We start from the raw sequence: 21,490 nt of genomic DNA on the forward strand, positions 1-21,490 counted from the left end.
AAAATTTAATTTAATTTTTTCTTCTTATTTATCTCTCTTAAATTTGTTCACTGAGAAACTCATAAAAAAACTCATTTTTAACATAGTTATAATTATATATGTTTTTTAAGAAATTAAATCGACTTTCCTCTACATAAATTACTATAGTAGTTAAATCTACAAGAACAATTTTAGGAGCCATTCTTCAAGGAAAACAATTTTTAGTTGTTCAACTATATTTTTAGGATATTTTCTGTAATTAGATTGTTTTTTAACTCAATTTCTTAATCTATTTTTCCAATATTTGTAATTATAAATTTTTGAATTTTAATATTTTTAATTGAAAAAAATATTTTCTGCATATTTTTTTCAGTCCTGTTTTTTTTATCATTATACTTTTAAATCAATCAATTTTATCTTTCAACATTTAAAAATATGTAATTCTGAATTTTTATATATTTAAACTTAAATATTTAGTGATATTTTACCACCATCACAAAATTAAAAAAAAACAAATTAACTTTTTTAAATTATTATTAAAAATACAAAAATCAAAACTCCAGACAAAAATACAAGATCAAAAACATATTTTTCCTTCCAATTTTTTTCAGTACAGAGACTCAACTAATTAATCTATCATTTCATCAATAGATATAATCTGCACCAGACTTACAATACATTTATATATATATATATATATATATATATATATTATGGTATAATAGTATTTATAATGATTGAGAAATGTACTTGCAAGGGTACATGAGAAGTTCCTTTTAAGAATGTGTAGAGTTTTCTACTTTGTTGATGAAAGACAGGCACTGCAAATAACCCTCCAAGATTATAAAGAGAATAAGGATGTGAAAAAGGTGCACGTGACTTTCTGCTAACATTTCTATTTACAACAAAAAAATATTTGCTTTTTAAGGTGATCTATGATGTCAATAATCAGATTATATATATATAATATAAAATATGATTTATCATAAATTTTACTACATAAAATAGACATTTCTTCCATTTCTTCTTAAGCTATAGATTTTAGGAGAAATTTTGTTTTTACTCATCTAGTTAAAATTATATTAAGTATACCTTAATGTACTTCTAAGTATTTTACACAAAGAGAAAATAAATAAAATAAAACACTATACAATTATTTTATTAAAATAAAATACATATTATCTATAATATATAATAAAAAATTTCTAATCAAAATACAGATATTTTTATTCATTTTCAATTAGAAAAAATTATTTAAATTGCTTATAAATAAAAGTAACAATACACACTACAAATTATTCTTTCTACAACACAACTACTATGTATTTCTTATGATTAATTTTTATTTTATTAAAAAGTACATACTCATGAAGTGTCTTTTTTTTCCCAATATTAATTCTTAATTCTTCTTCAACAACCTTAAAATACAAATAAAAGGATCTTAGGTAGATTTAACCATGAGTTTTGTTACAAAAATGAAAAAGGTTGTTTGACACCCTCAACTTTGAGAACGCTTATAATGATATAATAATATTTTAAGTTAAAAAATAAAATAAATATAATTAGAATGTTAATTTATTGAATTGTTAAATAAAAATATTTATTTTTGAAGTGTGAAGGAGATTTGCAATTACAAATGTGTGTAGGTTGAGGTTAGAGAACAAAGGGTTGAAGAGTGCATGATTATTAGGGTGGGTAGGTAGAGAGAGAAAGTGATTTGTGTGTAGAGAGAGAGAGAGAGAGGCATTTGTGTTGTGTTGTGTAGTGTAGTGTCTCACAATCGCCACACTTGTTCACTATTCTTCCAGCCTCCAACCGCTGAGAGAGGAACAAAGAAACTCCTAATCGTACGGACCCTAACTCACTCTGTGTTATATTTTCTTTCTCTTTTTTCTTCTCTTTGCTCTCTGCAATTAATCCATTCCCAGATCCTTTTAATTTTTCTTTTTTACCCTATTCTAATCATCTTCGTCTTCTTAACCCTGTATTGTTTCTCCCAACTACCTCTCTACCCTTTCAACTTAGCTTTTCCCACTTATTTCAACATTTCACAACAATTTCTACAAGCAATCACTTTTCTTTGGGTCACTACTTTTCATTAATCCTTACCCTTAAGAGCTTCCTTTTCACTACATGTACTGTATGTAACGTTGCACCTTAGGGGTGTTTTTTTTTTTATTGTGTGTGATGCTCATGTGATTGTGTGTAACAAAAAAATAAAAATTTGAGGACGCCCTTTTATCAAGCACTGACCTTTTCCCTATAATTTATGGTTTCCCGAGTTTATTTTGTGTTGGGGGTGTGGGTTTTGAAGCCCTTTGGATGTATTTGCTTTTGGAGAGTTAATTGTTCGGGGGCTTTGTTTTGGGGGATGGAAAGAGTGATTTTACTCACGAGGGAATTGTGTTTGAAGTGGTGATTGAAGATGTTGATGATAGTGGTGACAGAAATTTGTTGATGATAGTGATAGTAATGTGATTACAGTGATTGCCTTTTTTGATGTTTACATTAGTAGGAGACACAAAGATCATGTCGGTAGAAGTTCATATTTAGCCTGTTTGTATTTAAAATTGACATTTTTTATTATGAGTAAGGTGATTCCAATTGACTAGAATATGTTACGAAAGGGAGAACCTTAAAATTTGTATTATTCATACATGTACTTTCTTCAATTTTATCAATATTTGCAACACTACCAAATCCTACAAAAATAAAGTATATGAGGCTTCGGCATTTTGATATAGTTCTTTGGAAGCTGAGTATTACAGTGTCAGTTACTAATATTGTAATAGTACTAATATTTTTTATTTGTTTAATTGTAGCAGGTCAATCATTGTGAAGAAAAGAAGTGAGCAGACTGATTCTGTTAGGTTCTGAATTTCAGCCATTTAAAACTAAAGTTTGAAGTTTTAACTGAAATGGAAACTGAAAAATCTAACATTTCAAAGGCTGAAGAATTTAAGGTCCTTGCCAATGAAGCTTTCAATGGTAATTAATACAATTTCTCTGTGCTGTGATTAATTTACTTTCTTCGCCATTACAGTGAAATTAGTGGTAATAGCTGAATTATTGAATCTAAATCAATTTTGATAAGGTCATTAGTTGTCACTGCTTTAACACATTTATTTGCTAATGCATGCTGACCTTGTTAATCCCCTTTTCAGCTCGAAAATACTCCCAAGCCATTGATCTATATACTCAAGCAATCGAGCTAAACAGTGGAAATGCAGTATACTATTCTAATCGTGCCTTTGCCCATCTTCGGCTTGAGGAATATGGTAGTGCAATACAAGATGCCACAAAGGCTATTGAAGTTGATCCTAAATATTCAAAGGTGCTCTGACTCCTAAAACATTCAAGGCTTTCCTATATTTAGTTATCATTAATAAAAAAACATGCCCTGATTATAGTTTATTGTTATAGGGTTATTACAGGCGAGGTGCTGCTCATATTGGGCTGGGAAAATTCAAGGAAGCACTGAAAGATTTTCAGCAGGTAACTGTGTTCGATGTCTTTAAAATATTCAAATGAAGGAGCTTGGGTTGGGTTGAAAATAACATGTTCATATTAGAATGTCAGCTGCATTACAAAACATTAGAGAACATTGATAGATTAATATTTACGTTCCATTAATTAGTCATGTAGATCAGAATACCAAAGAGAATTCAGAGATGAAAAAAGAGAAAGTTGTGGTAATACATTTAGTAGATTTTATGAAACCGTACTAACATTAGTTTTTAAGAGAAGAACATGTGTGCCAAAAAATGTTAAAATAGTTTCTGGAATCAGAAATAGGTATTTTTCATTGAATATATTCTCTGTTAGTTCCTACCTGATATCAATTGCACTTGTCTAGAATATGGGTTACAACAGCTGCAAAAAGATGCGAAAGAAAAAAAAGAAAAAAAGAATTTTCAGGCAATATTGTTGATATTGATATATCTTCTACCTAGAACTAGAATTGAAAGAATGGTGGGGAGGTAGACAAGTAAAACAAGAAATCATAATGTGGTTTATTAGATCCCACCTAATATGCAATTGTTGGAGATTATATCGATTAAAAATATGACCAAATTATACTATATAAATAGGTGCAAATCTCACTTTACAAGTTCATTTTATGAAGTTGAGTTAGATAAAACCCACTTTCTAAGAGCAATATTATACTACTACAACAACAAAAGCCTTATCCCACTAATTGGACAGCACAATGCTATTTGACTTGGTTAAAAGACCAAATCTTCAGAGATGATGATATGCACAAAATATATTTCAACATATTTAAATGAAATATGGAGTAACATAAATAAGCAAAGTAACATTAAAATTACCACTGGCAAAGTAGGCATCATCAGTCTTAGTCCCTCAGACCACTACTCCCCAAACAATGCCAAAACAAAACACTAATAAATAAAGGCCAGTACTCAGGCAATTGACTAGGCGTAGATGGATATCACAGTAGCCTGAGGCTGCAGAGCACTTACAGAACGGAGCTCATAAGCAACCAGCAGTTCTGAATATGTCCAACAGGAGTGGGGGTCTCACGGCAAAGCTCAGAGGACAGAATTTGTGAAGAGAGTTCTTAGCATCAGCTAAAATATAACAGTTGCAAAAATTTGATGAGATGCTGCAGCTCAGATCAGCCTCTGAACTCCTTGGTGCAATTATGTCTGGCTTCCTGCTTTTTTTTAATACTCTAACTCCTTCAATCTTCATCTTGCAAGATTCTCTCTGAACTTACCATATTTCTCTGGCATTTCTGTCTTTTCTTCCTTCTTCAAATCCAGTGCACCAGTTGCAAATAACTGGAACCAGAAATAGGTATTATTATATTCTGAATGTACTCTATTTGTCCAAATATCAGTGATATCAGTCTAGAAATGGATTACATCACTGTAAAAAGAAGGGAAAAAAGAGAGGATTAAAGAGGATAAAAGCTAAATATTGCTTTCAACTTTGATCTTCTTGCTTCCTCCCAGTTTGAATCCACACTGAATTCTTTGGTAACCCTGTATTCCCTTTTATCATGCTACAAGAGATTGCACATGATAGCTCAACAATTCTAAATTTCTAATGAATATAGGACAAATGTACACACACTTGAAATCCGTAAAGAAAATGATATTCACAAATTATATGCGAAATTTAAAAAAAATTCTTTAAAAGTAAATCTGCAAATAAGTATTAAGTTGAATGTGAAGGTGTCCACCAAGCATCCATAGTTTATAGAAAAGAAAAACCAACTCTCTTGTATTCTCCACTATGAAATTTACAACATTTATTCATATAACAAGTAGTGCTACATGTCTACATGCTAGAAAATTAAGGATGCTTCTACAGTAATTTAAATTTCTAACTCTTAATTGTTTATCAATCTGCAGATTACCCTCTAAATTCTTCTACCACATACAATAATTACACACACTATTTGAAAACATGTACAACTATTTATATTTTGAAGTGGTTGTTATCCTTATAATAAAAACTGCAAATTTTGTCCAAGCTGGAGAGCTTGGCACACCCAGCCATGTGAAGAGATAGAAACGAAAACAAAGACATTGGTGGCAGTTTAGAAGAAAAGTAGCTAGTATAATGATGGAATAAGGAGATAATGTGGAGACATGAGAGACAAATTAATATAGATATTTAGGGATATTGGTGTTTCTTTTGATTCAAATTATTTGGACTTTAAAAAATTATATTTTTTTATCAAAAGAATTTAACTTTGATAAAATCTTTGGGACAAATTGAAGGTTGTGAAGTACCTTCCTGTTCTCTTTACTGATAATAGATTTGTTGAGTTGAGATTCTCTGTAAGTAATGTTTTTGTGATTTTAGACTCTTATGCTTGAAATAGATTACTACTTAGGTTTTGAATTTTGGTTATGGTTGTATTGCAGTTGTGATAGGTGCTGGCTAATGTGAGCCAATGTGGTGTGTACTTGCAGCCTGATACTGTTTCAGGGGCAACTGCAACAGAAATGTTGCACATTTGCAGCTGCATCATCTAATGGGCTCTGCAATTTACACAATTGATGATTACAATTCTCTCTTCTTAGCAAGCCCTTGAGCCAATAGAAGCTGTTGTCTTGCTTCTAACTCCTTTTTTTTAAAATCAAAACTTAGTAGTTGCCAATTTTTATTGAAAGCCAATTTTATTGAATTTTTTAGAATATGAAATTTTTCTTGGTATGCAACCTCGTTGAAATGTTCTCACATGAAAGTCGTCTTGGTAGGCTGACGCTGACAGATCTTGACCTTTAATATCATCATGAATGTTGCAACTTCTACTTTTAAGCTTTTACTTTCCTTCAAATAACTCTGGCTACCTAACTCCCTCTTATTGTTCTGTAACACGTACTTGTTTCAATATGCAAATGTCTTCATATTTAATAGACTTTTATTGAATAGGTCAAGAAAATGTGTCCAAATGATGCTGATGCAACAAAGAAATTGAAGGAATGTGAAAAAGCAGTTATGAAGCTTAAATTTGAAGAAGCAATTGCCGCACCTGAGTCTGAAAGGCGTTCAATAGCTGAATCGATAGATTTCCATACAATAGGTACTATTTTGAATATAATGTCTTAAGCTAGTATCTTAATTTTATACCTATTTTTTATTCTTTCATGCAGTCATTCTGTTATATCTCTTAACGATTATTTATTCTGGATGTGTGTATTCTGAAGGTATTATTGCAACTTCAATTTTTGTAGAGCTTCAAATAAATACTATATAACATTACCCTATAAGACTAACTTTAGTTTTGTTTTATTATTTGAAAGCTCTATTACAATGTCTGAAGTGATGAATACCTTTTGACCTTAAATTAACATTCCTTCATATATACATGCATGTTTTGTGCGATTATGGTTTCTTGATAAGAACCTTTGGAGAACCCCACCGCAAGAGCTAGATGTTGTAGTTGGAGATCCCAAGGTCTTATAACCCCCCCACTATAATCCCATATTTGAATGTGGGATTCAAGTCCATTACCTTGCAATTGGTTTCTAAAATATTCTTAATGTAATAGTGTGAAAAAATGAAGCAAGTATTTCTTTGATAATTAGTTATGCATGATATTTTCAGTTTTTCATTAAATTATTTGATTGAATATGGTCCTTGGTTTTCTCTTCATTTAATTGTATTGTTGAATGGTCTCCTTTGCAGAACACTGTTATTTTCATGTAGTAAGATGTATCTTTTTTCATTTCATTGCCACTCTTTGTAGTGAAATTTGTATTGGCTACTGTTTCTTTGAATAAATAGTGATGATGGTGGTGTTCTTCGATAGCTCTGAGAGATGTTTAATGAATTGTTTGCTATGAACTTTGGGATTTTCGATTGATTATGTACATCCTCATGGAATTTGTTTTCAAACTTAATGAGAAAAACATGAAGTGTGATGTTGACAGAGAGGAAGGGCAGAATAGTGTAATATCATCTCATCTCAGTATTGCAAAGAAATGCATATTTAAATATCAAGACATGCTTAAACTTTCTTCTCCAACCACCAGAACCATAAGTCAAATCCTTGGTGCAATGCTATGTGAAAGGTTATGCATTCTGTTTGTTTCTATTTCATTCACAAGGGTTCAAGAGTCAAGAAAATCTTATTGATATGGTTACTATCTTTCAAATACGTATTAGTGGTGTATGATCTCATCTGCTTTTTGTATTTTCGTTTTACGTATTTGTTTCTTCCATTTCCTAGTTGGGAAGATGATCCTGAAGGTTGTCTGCTAATATGTTTTACATTGAATTTCTATAACGCTTTTAACCAAGTAATGACATTTTTATCCATGGAACATATATAATTACCAGACAGAAGTTTCCATTTCACTTCTTGCCAAGTCAAATAAATTGTCATTTTCCCTTCCTATTTTCAACTATACACTTCTACCTTGTGTTTCCTTCAACCTCCTTCCTTTTTCATTGGTAATTTCGATGACTAAAAACAGGAATTTGTCAGAAGTCTTGAGTCTCGTGTTTGACGAATATGTCTTAGAAGTGATTAAAAATCCAGAAAATGATCATACTATCTAGGTGGTCATACCCTTTTCACCTCTTGGTTCATGCACATTATTTTTTCCTTTCCCAACCCAAATCAGTAGTTAATACTTTCAAGCTTCCGTCACATACCTTAATCATCCTTCTTTCCCTCACAAATCCCCTTTCATAATCTAGGGATATTTTATTCCTGTCTTTAATGAATGTTTGTCCAACTTTCTATAAATCATCACTCTTTGTATATATTGTATCATTATAGGAAAGGGCCGCAATTCTTCGGTGCCAACCGAAGTGGCCATAGCAGCAGTGACAGTAGCAGTAATGGCAGCAGCGGTGATGTTGTTCAGGACATCAAAGACCACAATAGTAATTGCAATTGTGGTTGGTTTGCTGTTGCTCCTCGGGGCTTATTGGTGGAGTGGCCACAATACTGGTACATTTAGGAGTCCTTTGCATGACCCAGGCCTTAGCTTAAAATTATGTAATACGTAAAACTAATTAAGCATACAATGAACTTTAAAAATCTGAATTTCAATTTAAGTCAGATGGAATCATTATTTATAACGCATTGGAAAATAAATTGTTTTGTTCTTTACAATGCAACATAATTCCTCATACTGTTTATTTTTTTGGAACAGGTTAATCACACATAAATTGATTAATACCTAAAACTAATTAATCATAGAATTCTCTTGTGTCTCTAATATACTAGTTCCTTAAAATGTGATTATTACCCTTGTTAGGCTCTGATACTAACCTAGTTCCATTCTTTTGTGCCGATTTCAATTTGGTGTTTTTTCCAATAAGCATAATACATTTTATCTGAAAATGTAAGAGGTGCTAGAAAGGAGGATAAGTCATCCTCCTAAACTGACAAATGAAGAATAATGTACATGTTATACTTATTTTTACTATTTTCAGTTGCTTGCAACCCTGGTTGAATTGTTTTTTTTCCTTTTTGGGTGTTCAATTGCAACCTGGATCAACATCTACAAACTTTTTGTATTTGAAAGGGTATGCGTTTCATACATGCCTTTGGGTTTGGTAGAGATATTGTAATTTCCTGATCTGCATGCCCTCTACTTTTTGTTGGGAGTTGTTAATCACAAGGACCATTAACAACACACATTAGCATGAAAGAGGAACACTTAATTTTGTATTTTCAGTGGTCTTTAAAATTAATGGCCCCTATTTTCTGACTAGATTATTAAACTAATTCCAAGTTCTACTGCTGCGTATAATTTCACTCATGGAAATGAACAAATTTTGGTGTTTTGTTTGAATGCTAGATGTGGAGCCACAATATTCAGGAGCAAGAATAGAAGGGGATGTTGTTACTTTGGATTTTGTGAAAAAAATGATGGAAGATTTCAAGAACCAGAAGTTCTTACATAAACGGTACTGAAGGAAGAAAACCATTGTTTCTCTATTTTGTTTCTTGATGAGTTATTGAAGTGTCTTCTCTCTTGTCCTCCAATTTTTTAGGTATGCATTCCAGATTGTATTGCAAACAAGAGAAATTTTGCAATCTTTGCCTTCTCTTGTTGACATACATGTTCCTAATGGCAAACATTTTACTGTCTGTGGTGATGTGCATGGTCAGGTAATTGATTTATGGTAATCTTTAATTATTTGGGTCACATTCTTGATTTTGAACTTTAGGACTACTGAAGTTGATTGGTGACTTCATTATATGGTAAAACAAATTGTTGCTTATATCTTTGTGATATCTTCTGATAGTTTTAGATATTTAAGACATAGGATTGTTGATATAGCCTCCGTTTGATTTCCTCCCATATTTTCATGGAGTGAGATTCTCCGACCTTTATGTGGAGGAATTGGGTAGCTATTTTTGTGCTGATGAGCATGCCAATTATTTATTTTGCACCATTGTTCAGGAGGGACTTTATCTGCCTTGTTGTATATAAGACCTTTTTATTATATTTTTTTAAACCACTGATAAGAGGGAATGTTATTAGATGGGAAAAAAAGAAAGAATCACAGAAACATGGGATATGAAATCTTTCTTTGAGAGAAATGGTAAGTAAATAATACAGAACAACAAAAACGGAATCCTCCTTTTGAGTGTTTGATCCAGAAACCCATTTGAAATAATGGTTTTATCCCATATGATAAACAACTTCCATAAACACGTCTTTTAAAATTCAAGCATTGGTTCCTATTTCTAACCATAGTATCCGATTTGAAGCCTACTGGTTCTAATGCACTCCATTACAGGGCCTTTTCCATGTCGTACTAAAACCTTGGAAATGGCATTAGAAGCTTAAATTTTTAATCATTTGCATTTGTAAACAATTCCCACTCCCACTGAAAAAAACTGTGAAAATAGTAACTAACCACTCCAACTGTTGTGAAATAAAGCATCTTCCCTTTATAGTGTACGGAGACAGGGAGAAAGAACACTCTAGAGTTTGAAATTTAACTAGTCACATTTACTATGATATCTTGATTTACAGTCTATATATAGGCAAATTATTCCTATTGCAGTGTTGGCACTAAAATGAAGTAAAATGGTTGTGTAATTCTAAGTAGGTAATTTTTTTAATAAAAAAATAGACTCCTGAAAAGGAAGGAACCTTGAAAAAGTGACATTTGAGGGACAAAACTGTAGCCCATTTCTTAAAAACCAGCCTCGACATTGCTTGGCTTTGTGTTTCCTGGGTAACTTTACTAGCAACAGTCATGCAAGAAAAAAAAATGATTTTCATAAAAAGGTCCTCCTTTCACTGTAGGGTATTTAATTTATAAATGTCTTCTCCAGTTTAATTCTTTCAAACTTACTTGAACGTGATGTTAAGCCTTTTTTATCCAATTGCGTCATGCTGCTTGGCTTTTGTATTATTGTATTTTCCCCCTGTAATTCTTAGCTTTGCAGATTGATTCTTTCCACCTTGACTTCTGCAGTTCTATGATCTTTTGAATATTTTTGAGCTTAATGGACTTCCTTCAGAAGAGAATCCGTATCTATTTAACGGTGACTTTGTGGATAGGGGATCTTTTTCATTGGAAGTTATCCTGACCTTGTTTGCATTTAAGTGCATGTCTCCATCAGGTAAACCATAGATCTTTATAAGTTAGTTCTGTTATTTCTTTTTTGGAGGCATCACAAAAATATGATCCCTTAAGCATCTGATTAGATACTTTTTATGACTTTTTAGAATAAAAAACAGTTTTTTTGTTCATGATGACATAAATTGAAATTTATTACAATTCCTTGGGAAATTTAGCCCCTCTTAGATTGCAATATTTACTTCTATTGTGTCAAGTGAATAGTATAGTGCTGTTTGTGGATTGGACATTCATTTACTTCTTTCCTCACTTTACAGAATTCACTTGTTTAAGGGAATATTAATATTTTGTTCTAGCAATATGGTAACTTGATTTGTTGCCATGTAATTTTCAGCCATATATTTAGCCAGAGGAAATCACGAGAGCAAGAGCATGAACAAGATATATGGTTTTGAGGGTGAAGTGCGCTCAAAGTTGAATGATACATTTGTCGAACTATTTGCGGAAGTATTCTGCCTTTTACCTTTGGCTCATGTGATAAATGAGAAAGTTTTCGTAGTTCATGGAGGTCTTTTCAGTGTTGATGGGGTCAAACTCTCTAACATCCGATCAATTAATCGATTTTGTGAACCTCCTGAAGAAGGTTAGATGTTTACTTTTTTTGTCTTTAATTGATCTGAGCAATACCTTAATCTCTCTAAACTTTCAGTTCATGCACTTCACAAACTAAAATTCCTCTGACTTTTTCACCCTCAGTGTCGTAGTTTTATATACACCTATGATTGGTATGTGTAGGGCTGATGTGTGAAATTCTTTGGAGTGATCCACAACCTCTCCCTGGAAGGGGCCCAAGCAAGCGTGGTGTGGGCCTTTCTTTTGGTCCAGATGTTACAAGAGAGTTTTTGCAGGAAAATAATTTAGGTGTGTTTTCCATTAGTCAGATACTTTTTTAATGTTTATTTATTTATTAATCAGTTACTTCACATAAATTACCAATTTGCAGATTTAATTGTGAGATCTCATGAAGTAAAGGATGAGGGTTACGAGGTTGAACATGATGGTAAACTCATAACTGTGTTTTCTGCTCCAAATTACTGTGACCAGGTAACCAAATCCCTTTTGCTACATTCATTTCTAAGTAAGTTTAGCCATTTACATGATTGACCAGGATTCTTTTCCTATCACATTAAATGGGTAAATGAAAACCATATTACCCACCTTGCATTTGTACATTTATTGTTTGCATGGACATTATGCAGTGGCATATGAAACGCTGATCTTTATTTCTTTATTTCATGCTGCAGATGGGTAACAAAGGTGCCTTTATCCGATTTGAAGCACCAGCTTTGAAACCTAACATTGTCACATTCTCAGCTGTGGTTAGTATCTTTTGTGCTTTAGACCATGCTATGCTAAGCTATGTCATGTTGTCTTCCTCTAAAATAATAACAATAGATGAATATGTTCATTCATTTTTTTTATGTAGCAAATAGTTTGGCGCAATATGATTGCGTTTCTATCAATCTGTATTGGGGTTGACATTCATTCCTTCTGTCTGGTTTACTTTGTTGAATTTGCAGCCACACCCTGATGTCAAACCAATGGCTTATGCAAACAACTTCCTCAGGATGTTCTCATAATTTACAAGACTGCTTAGAAGTCTAGAACTGCCAATGGTTTAATGCTTTTTTGAATGACTGTTATGTCCCAAGGGCAAGATTCAGGTGATGGCAAGAGAAGATTTGGTACTGTGGTACATGTTTATCTTTGTTGTTCTGTATAATATTTTTGGCTCAACATTTTATTAAAACTCATTTTTTCTCCCCCACAATCTTACCGGTCAGTTTTGTGCTGTTTTTTCATTCGGTGAACAAGTGTAAGGAAATTTGCATCTCTATTTAGCTTCATGAAACTCTGGTGATGCTCACACGAAAATCACTGCTTATATGCAAGACTATTTATTCTGTTTCTGTCCTAACTGTTGATTAAACTTGGCTACTAAGTTTGAATGAGATATTCTTCTGCAAAATTGTAGGTTTCTTTCAGGATTCAAGGTTTCTTTTTTTACAACTTTTTTTTATCAAATTAATTTCATTCTTGCTAGAACCAGTTTATGTCCGGGAGATAATATTCTTCTCACCAATTTTTTACGGCTTTATTTTCCTGCACCTCTATAATTTTCAAAATGACCATTTTATCTTTCTTTAAAGGGACTTTCATTTTATCTTTCTTTAAAGGGGCTTTTGGATTATCCATTTGGAAAATCTTAGAATGGAATTATTTTGGAGCACACATTCTAGAATTTCTAGAACAAGGTTTGGAACATATTCTTAGGATATGAGTTCTGAATTTTCAGAAGATATGAACATATAAAAAATTTCAAAACATTTCTGGAAGGTACTATAATGTAATGCGTTTTCTGTTTTTTGGAACATGAAATGAGTTTTAGAAAGAACTTTCCAGATCTTTTTTCCACAATGCATTATTTTTCTCTTCTTCCTTAGCAGGTTCTCCCTCTCATGCAGTAGTGGTGCAGTGAGGGAGGTATTTTAATCTTTTTCTGTTAGTAGTGGGGTGCAGTTAGTAATGATGGGGTTGGAGAGAGCAAAAACTTTTTTTGCGTGAGGATATCATCAAAGACTTATTGCCCACTTTTATTATGTGGAGTTTTTAATTGATTTTTCATATAAAGCTTCTAGAGTAATACGAAATCATTGTCTATAATCTCTTATTGAGTTGGGGTTCATAAAGATTATGTGCCATAAAGTTCCAAGGTTTTACCCAAACCAGCATAACTTTATCCATGATTTTGTGCTTTTTAATAAACATGAGGATGTGTCATGGTTGTCAACAATTGTGTGCCAACATTCAATTATAGTTTTCCTCTAAAGAATCTCAAAAGGTGTTAAGAAATTTGTCCTTTGCTTTTTATTTCAAAACGTAACTTCCATGGTAGTACGTAGAGTTGCTGCAGTAAAGGTTGAGCTTGGCGAAGGTATGGTAGAGTTGCACGTGTGTTGAGAAGGTTTTGTTGGTGGTTTTTGGGTTAGGTATGATGACATGGGTGTTTTTGGAAATTGGGTTCTGGAGATGTGTTTCAGAAAGGGAAAATGAACTTTGGAATTGGAAATCCATAAGAATAAAATGCATTCTGGAATGGAATGGGGTGCCACTTAATGGAAGATTGTTTTCCATAATGGGGTTTTTAGAAGTGAAAAAAATATGTATTATGGAATGGAATGGGGTTTCTGGAATGAATGATTTGTAATGCAAAGTTGTTTTCTAGAATAAGCATCGTGGAAGAGAAAAAATCATTCCAAAATACCTTTTGGAATTTGGAAGACAAAATTAATATTTTGTTGTTATTTCTTGTTAGGTTACATGTTGTTTTTCCTAAGTATGCATTATAGGGTTTTATCTAAGATTATATAATGAGGTTGGAGTGTGAGAGGGACTAGATAGTGTTGATTTTGAACAGTCAATATCTTGTAAAACATTAGTTAATGAATGCATGTCAATGTAGTGATGTGTTTACCACATATGAGGTAAATGTGAAGGTTGAAAAATATGTTTAGATTGTATATTATTTGATAAATTAAATATGAAGTTGTGATAATTTTTTATAAGTATTTTCTAGTCGGGATGAGCTTTTGGGGTGGGCCAGAAAAGTTGTGTATGATTTTTGATTTTGTTATTATTATATTGAGGTCAAATACTTTAAATGGTCAACGAAGAAAGAAGGTATACGTATTATTAAGTTGTGAGAGAAAAGATAAATACATGCGATATAAGAAGTACTTACAGGTGATTGAGAGTGAAAGTAGAAAATGTGACTATCCTATTATATTACGAGAGGGAAACCTGTAAGAGGAGGTAGTGAATGATGAATGTTGAAATTAGTTTGTGGGTCTCATAATCATGACTTAACGGATATGTTGGTTGGTCATCCATTTCAGTCCATGCTTATGAACATGAAAAATAGTCAGTGTTATCGATATCAAATAACAAATCATATCAGGACCCCGAGAAATCCTTTATAGAGTTATAATAGAAAACATAATGGGTTATCAAAAGAAATATAATATATACATATAAAAAACTTTAAAAAAAATACAAAAATAATAAAAGAGACAATCATAATTAAAGATTATATTATGTCTAAATATTCAATAAAAATAACTTCAAATCAAAACATCAGAAATTTAAAGTTCAAAATATAAATAACAATAAAATACAAAAGAAATTGTCTTATGTTCTAACTATCTGACTCTTCTTCAATCCTAATATAATTGTCTTCAATATTATCTAATAGGTATATGCCACCTTCTCCTCCCCTTCATATAAACTTTTGTCAAAGTTAAGTAATTTTTCAAACTCAAAATCAGAGTTATCATGCAATTCATTCTCAACCCCAATTTGAATCTTATATTTGCCCTTTCTTGTTGGGGGAAAAGGTTGCAGTTGGACCTTTCTTAGAAGCATGGGAAGAGCCAATGACAATACCATCACCACTCGATGATAACTTTCTTTTACTGGTTGTTTGTCTCCATGTGTAAATTATTGGTTCTCCAACACCTAAAGCTTTATAAACAGTTGCCCAATTAAGAGTGAGATCATCATCAAAAACCAATTCATTTTCCCCCTCTTCAGTATCATTATCATTATCATTATCATCATTTACTTATCCCACTAACCACTCATTGCGCTCATCAATGTCATTGAGTACAATAAGGTCTACTTCATCTATAATATTATATCTTTGAGCAAGTTGTAGGTTATACCTTATGCAAACCAAATCATGCAACCTTTTGTGCTCCAATCTATTCATTTTTTTTGAATGAATCTGCAAGTATAATGTGAATTAATTTCTTTTTTTACATCCTAAGAGATAATAATGAAATGAGTCCTATCATAAAAATTAATTATTATTTACTTTCTCAAATACACTTTAATTGTGCTCACATCCCGATGAACTACATGTCAAAATTAAAATCTTGATTGCTAGATTTTGTAAGTTGCGTGCCCATAATTTTTCCACCATTGAGCTATAAAAGTAAAAAAAAAAAAGTAACTTAGAATGTATGATATAACTTATATGTTAATGCAATTTAGAAAGCGTTTAACTGTCTCACTTGGGCTTGTGGTTTTCCTTGATTCTTTGGCAAAGTCATCACCAAAAGTTCACTTCCACTCCTATAAAGAGGTAACTCAGTTAAAGTTTTTGTTGCACATGTTTACTTGACACCAACCTTTTTATGCAAGCATACAACCCATTTGTAACTTCCAAATCATATTCCATTTCTGGATTAGAATAATAGAACTATGCATTCAAAACGTGACCAGCTGCATGCAAGGGCGATGAAGTTGACATGTCCATCTATTATCAAATGATTGTAAATACATCCTTGTACTTACTTTCATGGTTATTAAATGACTTAATTATTGTTTCTTTGGCTTTCTCCATTGTTTCATATATATAACTCATAGTTGTTTTGCTCTCTTCATCAACCAAACGAAGTAATGATTAAGAGGAGTCATGACTTTGAGAGTAAATACAACATGATTCCAAATTGAAGGCGTAAGAAAAAATTTCATAGCTTCTTTCCCCTTAGCTTCCTTATACAATTTGTTCTTGCTCCATTCATCTGAGTGAACATTTTTCTCAAATTTTCTTTCTCTTGATACAATCTTTGTAATGATAAATAAGAGGTAGCAAACCTTATAATTGCATGTCTTACCAATTCCTTCTTATTTGTAAATTGTTTCAATAAACTTAAGAAACTAGAATGGTTATATATAAAGCCAACAAGACTAACTCCTCTTTGAATCGTCTTCTTTATCAAAGGAATCTTTCTGATGTCTTCAAGCATTAAATCTATACAATGGTATGTCCTTTTTGCTTCCACTAATTTACTACTAGAAACATAATTATCACCATTATTTGTGATAACTTGAAACCATATTTCCTTCTCCAATCTCCTTCACAAGGGCATCAAGCATATCAAAGAGCTTTTCTCCTGTCTTCACAAATTTAGAACCACCAATCAACTTGACAAACATTGTCCCTGTAGGAGAGCTCACCAAAAAGTTAATCAAACATCATTGCTTCCAATCAGTCAATGCATCTAACATGATAGAACAACCATGCCTTCTCCATTGCAATTTATGATCTTTCAACAACTTTTCGGTGTACTCAAATTCCTTGTTGAGGAGTGGAACTCTAATCTCATGATAGGTAGGAGTTGAAAAATTAGGTCCATAAGTACCTACAACATTAATCATATCTTGAAAACTATTTAATCTTACAAGATTGAATGACAAGTCTACTTGATACTAAAATCGAGCGATATATTGAGATAATGCCTTTAAGTTCTTCTCACATGCTTTTTTAATACTAGTTTACTAGAGTTGTTATCTCTTTCTTTTCTTTATTGCAACATTTGGATATCTAAAAAAATACATCTTGGTCCTTTTTTCCACCACTATTTCTCCCCTTATCATTACTAGCGGTGGAAATTTCACCTTCATCTTCACTTTCAATATTATCATATGTCGCACTATATAGAGGATCAACGAAAGAAGTGATTGTTTTTTTTTAAATAATTTCTAAAGCTCTTTTCTCACATTTTGGGAGTCTTGGTGCTAAGCAGCAACAATGCCTTTCTTTGCCATCAAATGTTCTTTAGTCCTATTAACTCCCTAATTCATAATTTTCCCATAGTGGTTACAAACAATTGTATTTAAATTTGTTTCATCCAATGGATGACAATGTTTCCAGCCTGGATCAATTTTGTGGGATGTTTTTGAAGTATCTTATTCATTGGCCATTATGATAAAAAATAGGAATATTTTTCTAAAAGTAATTATAATGGGTATGAAAAAGAAAAAGAAAAAAAAACAAGTGAGAAAAAAATCACTTCAAAAGTGGCGGCGATAGCGGTCGGTGGCAACGGGCCGCCGCCGCCAGTGGTTGTAGGGAGAAATAATCAGAGAAGGTGTAGTGTGAAATAAAAAATGTGTTATGAATGAAAATAATTATAATATTTTAAATGAACCAAAAATAGGGCAAAAAACCTAATTTTAAGTAAGTTTTGATCTTTTAATTAGGGTTTAACAGCATGCAACTGCACACCACACAACATATTCAACATTTAAATTTTAATTAAGGTTTTATTAGGTTGAAGTTGAAATAGGCTAAAGGCCCAAACTTATGTTTTTTAAAAATTAGGTTTAATTTAGGTCTTCATGCGTCGTAACATTTTCTTTTTCATGCGCAGTGTCGCACACAACTCCTTCTTCTTCATGCTTCGTCGTCGTCACAGTGTGCAATGCCACCGCTGCCACTATCCTTTTCTCTACCTTTTTGGATATTTCCATTTTTTGTTAGCACTCTGAGATGCAAAAAGCGGTCATAGGCCGCCATGGAAAACTGCATCGCCACCGCCTTGTGGTGATGGTCAGAAAATCCACCACCACCTTTCGCCATGGTGTTTCCATAACCAAAAACTGATAACACTACAAATAGTATAGTGAAGCCTATAAATATATTTGCTAACAATAGAAGATCATAATGATAAAAATTTCACCACCATAAAAGTTTATAATGCCATGCATGTGTATAGAAGATTAGAACAAGGTGACAAAGCTGATATGCAACAATGGATGACGTTACTTGAGTGAAACATGTATGTCCATTGGTGTAGGTTTGATGAAGGGACGAATGTCATGCAAAATTTATTTTGGACACACTCTGATTTAGTGAAGCTTTTAAATGTCTTTAACACTGTGTTGATGATGGATAATACCTACAAAACTAATAAGTACATGATGCTCTTGCTTGAAGTTGTTGGTATTACATCAATGAGGGTGACCTTGCATTTATGTTACTCATATTTGAATGTTATAACTTTATATGGGTCCTTGGGAGACTTAAATGGTTGTGTTCTAGAATTGATTTATACCTTAAGGTTGTGATCAGTGATAGAGATATTGCTCTAATAAATATTATAAAATGTTGTATTTTCTTAAGCTTCTAATATGTAATGTCGTTTCCACATTAATTAAAATGTTAAAGCAAAATGTAAAATGGTTGTTCATCCAAGAAAGACATGAGATCAAGTGATGGAATCTTTGGGAGCTATTATCGATTGTGATAATGTACAAACCTATGAGCATCGTGTACATACATTTTAAATTGTTAGTTCACCATAACCTATATTTATTGAATATGTGATTAGTACTTCCACACAAAGAAAAGTTTGTTAAGGCATGAACGAATAGGGTTATGCACTTAGGTAACACCACAAGTAACATGTATTCATATGTTTTACTAGTGATAATATTTATTTTCCTCTAAAAGATTTAAGATACATATTCGATTTACTGACATAATATTTAATGTAGGGTTGAGTTTGCACATTGGAGTCTAAATAGGATGCTTTAGACGTTAATGGGAGACTTATTCTATTGTTGGGATTCTATGAAAAAGATGATCATCTTGCAACATAATGCAATTAAAACTTCATTCGAAAAGAGTTTGCATGTGGTGGGTTGTATGGCTTTGTGTCCAAAAATGTTGTACAACATATTGCAGAAGAGGTGATTGAGTTGAATATGTTGGCTTAGATAAATCTTGTTGTGGATGCACTCTTAGATGTACTCATGGCCTTTCTTGTGCTTGTGAATTGACTTCCTTTGATGTAGGTAGCATACCATTACAGTCAGTGCATTTCATATGGATACGATTAAGCTTTTCAGATATTTCAAGTCCTGATATTTTAGCAAAGTTGTCACCCCGACAATGCATTGTCTCAACAACTGCTACTCCATGATCAACACGAAGTGACTCCATGTCACCTATCTACAAAGACAGACATGAGAGCACCCATCTTATTCATTTTTCTCCTATTAGAAATCAATTTCAACTCACCCGATCCTACAATAACCAACCAAAATAATATCAAATTTTTAGTTTACAAAATAAGTTATGTTCACATATCTTATTTCAACATATTTACTTACCACACCATTTAATAGTTTCCTCACCACATGGTCCTCATAACTTCCCAAAAATGACTTATCTACTGGCCCTCTAAGATATTCTTCATCATCTACATCGGGTTGGGCTTCATCATCCACATAGGGTTGGGCTTCTTTAAATTCATGTTGAACGTGTTGTTCATGTTCATCATCGCGTTATTTTATTCTAATCGATGTCATCAGTCGTACACGATCGCCATGTATAGCTTGTTGAACCAAGTGGTGTTCAAGTTTTGAAGAATCCAAACCCTTAGAAGGATGATGAAGGCTAGTTGTGCTTGTTGCTGAGCTGTCCTTTTAGATAGGATCTGGGGTAGATTTAATATGTAATCCACTCTTGATTGAATCCAAAGCATAAGCACTCTCAATCCTTTTAAAAGAAAAGTGTTTTTTAAGCTAAGTGAAAAACAACTTGTTGTTTTGTCGAAACAACCGATTGTTTTATACTTAGGTGTTTTTAGAAAAGGTTGAAAACTTTTTTTCAAATGGTTGAGCTGTCAAAACCAAAACAACCGATTGATTCAAAGAAACAACCGATTGTTTGTTTTGGTACCATAACAGAAAAATGGTTTGTGCTTTGACTGAGCATTAAAAGATATTCTAACTGTTTACGCTCCAGTTTTTAATGCTTTGACCAATCTTTTTATGCAATTAATAGTTTGTTAAGATTTGATAACAAACAACTTTAAATATATATAGAAAAACAGATTTGAGTTTTTCACTGATTTTTGCTTAAGAGAAAAAGTTGAGATTGCTTAGAGATTTAGATTTATCAAAGAGTGTGAGCTAGGATTTTCTGCTTGTATTGATTTCAGATTTGTTCTGTAACAAGTGTAATCCTTGTATTTGTTGAAAGAAACTTTGTGTGTTTGCTGAGAAGTGTTGTGTGTTCTTGAGGGGATCAAGATCAACATTCTTAGTTTTGGTGTGTTTGACCAAAGGAAGTGTGTGCCTTGAGGGGATCAAGGTCACTTCTTTGGTTGTGGTGTAAGTGATCTAGGTTTGATTGCTTAGTGGATTTCCTCAGTGGTTTCTAAGAAGACTGGATGTAGCTCTGGGTTTAGAGTGAACCAGTATAAATCTCTGTGTGCATTCTCTCTATCCTTAATCTCTTTAAATTTAGTTTTGATATTTGTAAACTGGTATAAACAACCGATTGTTTCTGCAAAACAACCGATTGTTTTTCTGGTGCTGTTGTTTTTGCTTTGTGTTTTGGTAAACTGATTTCCTTATCATTTGTTTCTCGAAGTAGTTTCATTCTTGGTTTAAAAGTTTGCGAAAACCCTCTTTAAATCATTCACCCCCCTCCCTCTAGTTTAAAGCCACACATTCTAAAATAACTCATTCCCTAGTATTTACCATCATTCTAGTTAATACAAAACATTTTAATACACATAAAATCAAACACTCATTCAAGAAAAGATTAAAAAAACAA

General features: G+C 32.4%; 1 protein-coding gene and 1 pseudogene across 9 annotated transcripts; one reads left to right on the forward strand and one right to left on the reverse strand.

The window, feature by feature from the left end:
* Window positions 1-1,581: 1,581 nt before the first annotated feature.
* Window positions 1,582-12,986, forward strand: PP5.2 (protein phosphatase 5.2). Of its 9 annotated transcripts, none has more exons than XM_068638719.2 (14): window positions 1,582-1,826; window positions 2,802-2,967; window positions 3,144-3,313; window positions 3,403-3,474; window positions 5,880-6,541; window positions 8,246-8,419; window positions 9,276-9,384; window positions 9,472-9,589; window positions 10,912-11,059; window positions 11,411-11,659; window positions 11,812-11,937; window positions 12,020-12,120; window positions 12,321-12,395; window positions 12,597-12,986. In XM_068638719.2, the coding sequence occupies exons 5-14, from the start codon at window positions 6,400-6,402 to the stop codon at window positions 12,654-12,656; spliced, it is 1,302 nt and encodes a 433-aa protein (XP_068494820.1). In that variant the 5' UTR covers window positions 1,582-1,826; window positions 2,802-2,967; window positions 3,144-3,313; window positions 3,403-3,474; window positions 5,880-6,399; the 3' UTR covers window positions 12,657-12,986. The 9 variants fall into 9 exon arrangements, with proteins under 9 accessions (XP_068494820.1, XP_068494818.1, XP_068494817.1 ...); XM_068638714.2 differs by having other exon boundaries at window positions 1,642-1,826; window positions 6,391-6,541; XM_090303143.1 differs by having other exon boundaries at window positions 1,642-1,826; window positions 2,805-2,967.
* A 2,453-nt stretch (window positions 12,987-15,439) lies between these two features.
* Window positions 15,440-17,406, reverse strand: LOC150027260 (uncharacterized; annotated as a pseudogene).
* Window positions 17,407-21,490: the final 4,084 nt, after the last annotated feature.

Source organism: Phaseolus vulgaris, chromosome 6 (genome assembly GCF_051622355.1).
Source record: "Phaseolus vulgaris cultivar YP4 chromosome 6, ASM5162235v1, whole genome shotgun sequence".
Classification (NCBI taxonomy): domain Eukaryota; kingdom Viridiplantae; phylum Streptophyta; class Magnoliopsida; order Fabales; family Fabaceae; genus Phaseolus; species Phaseolus vulgaris.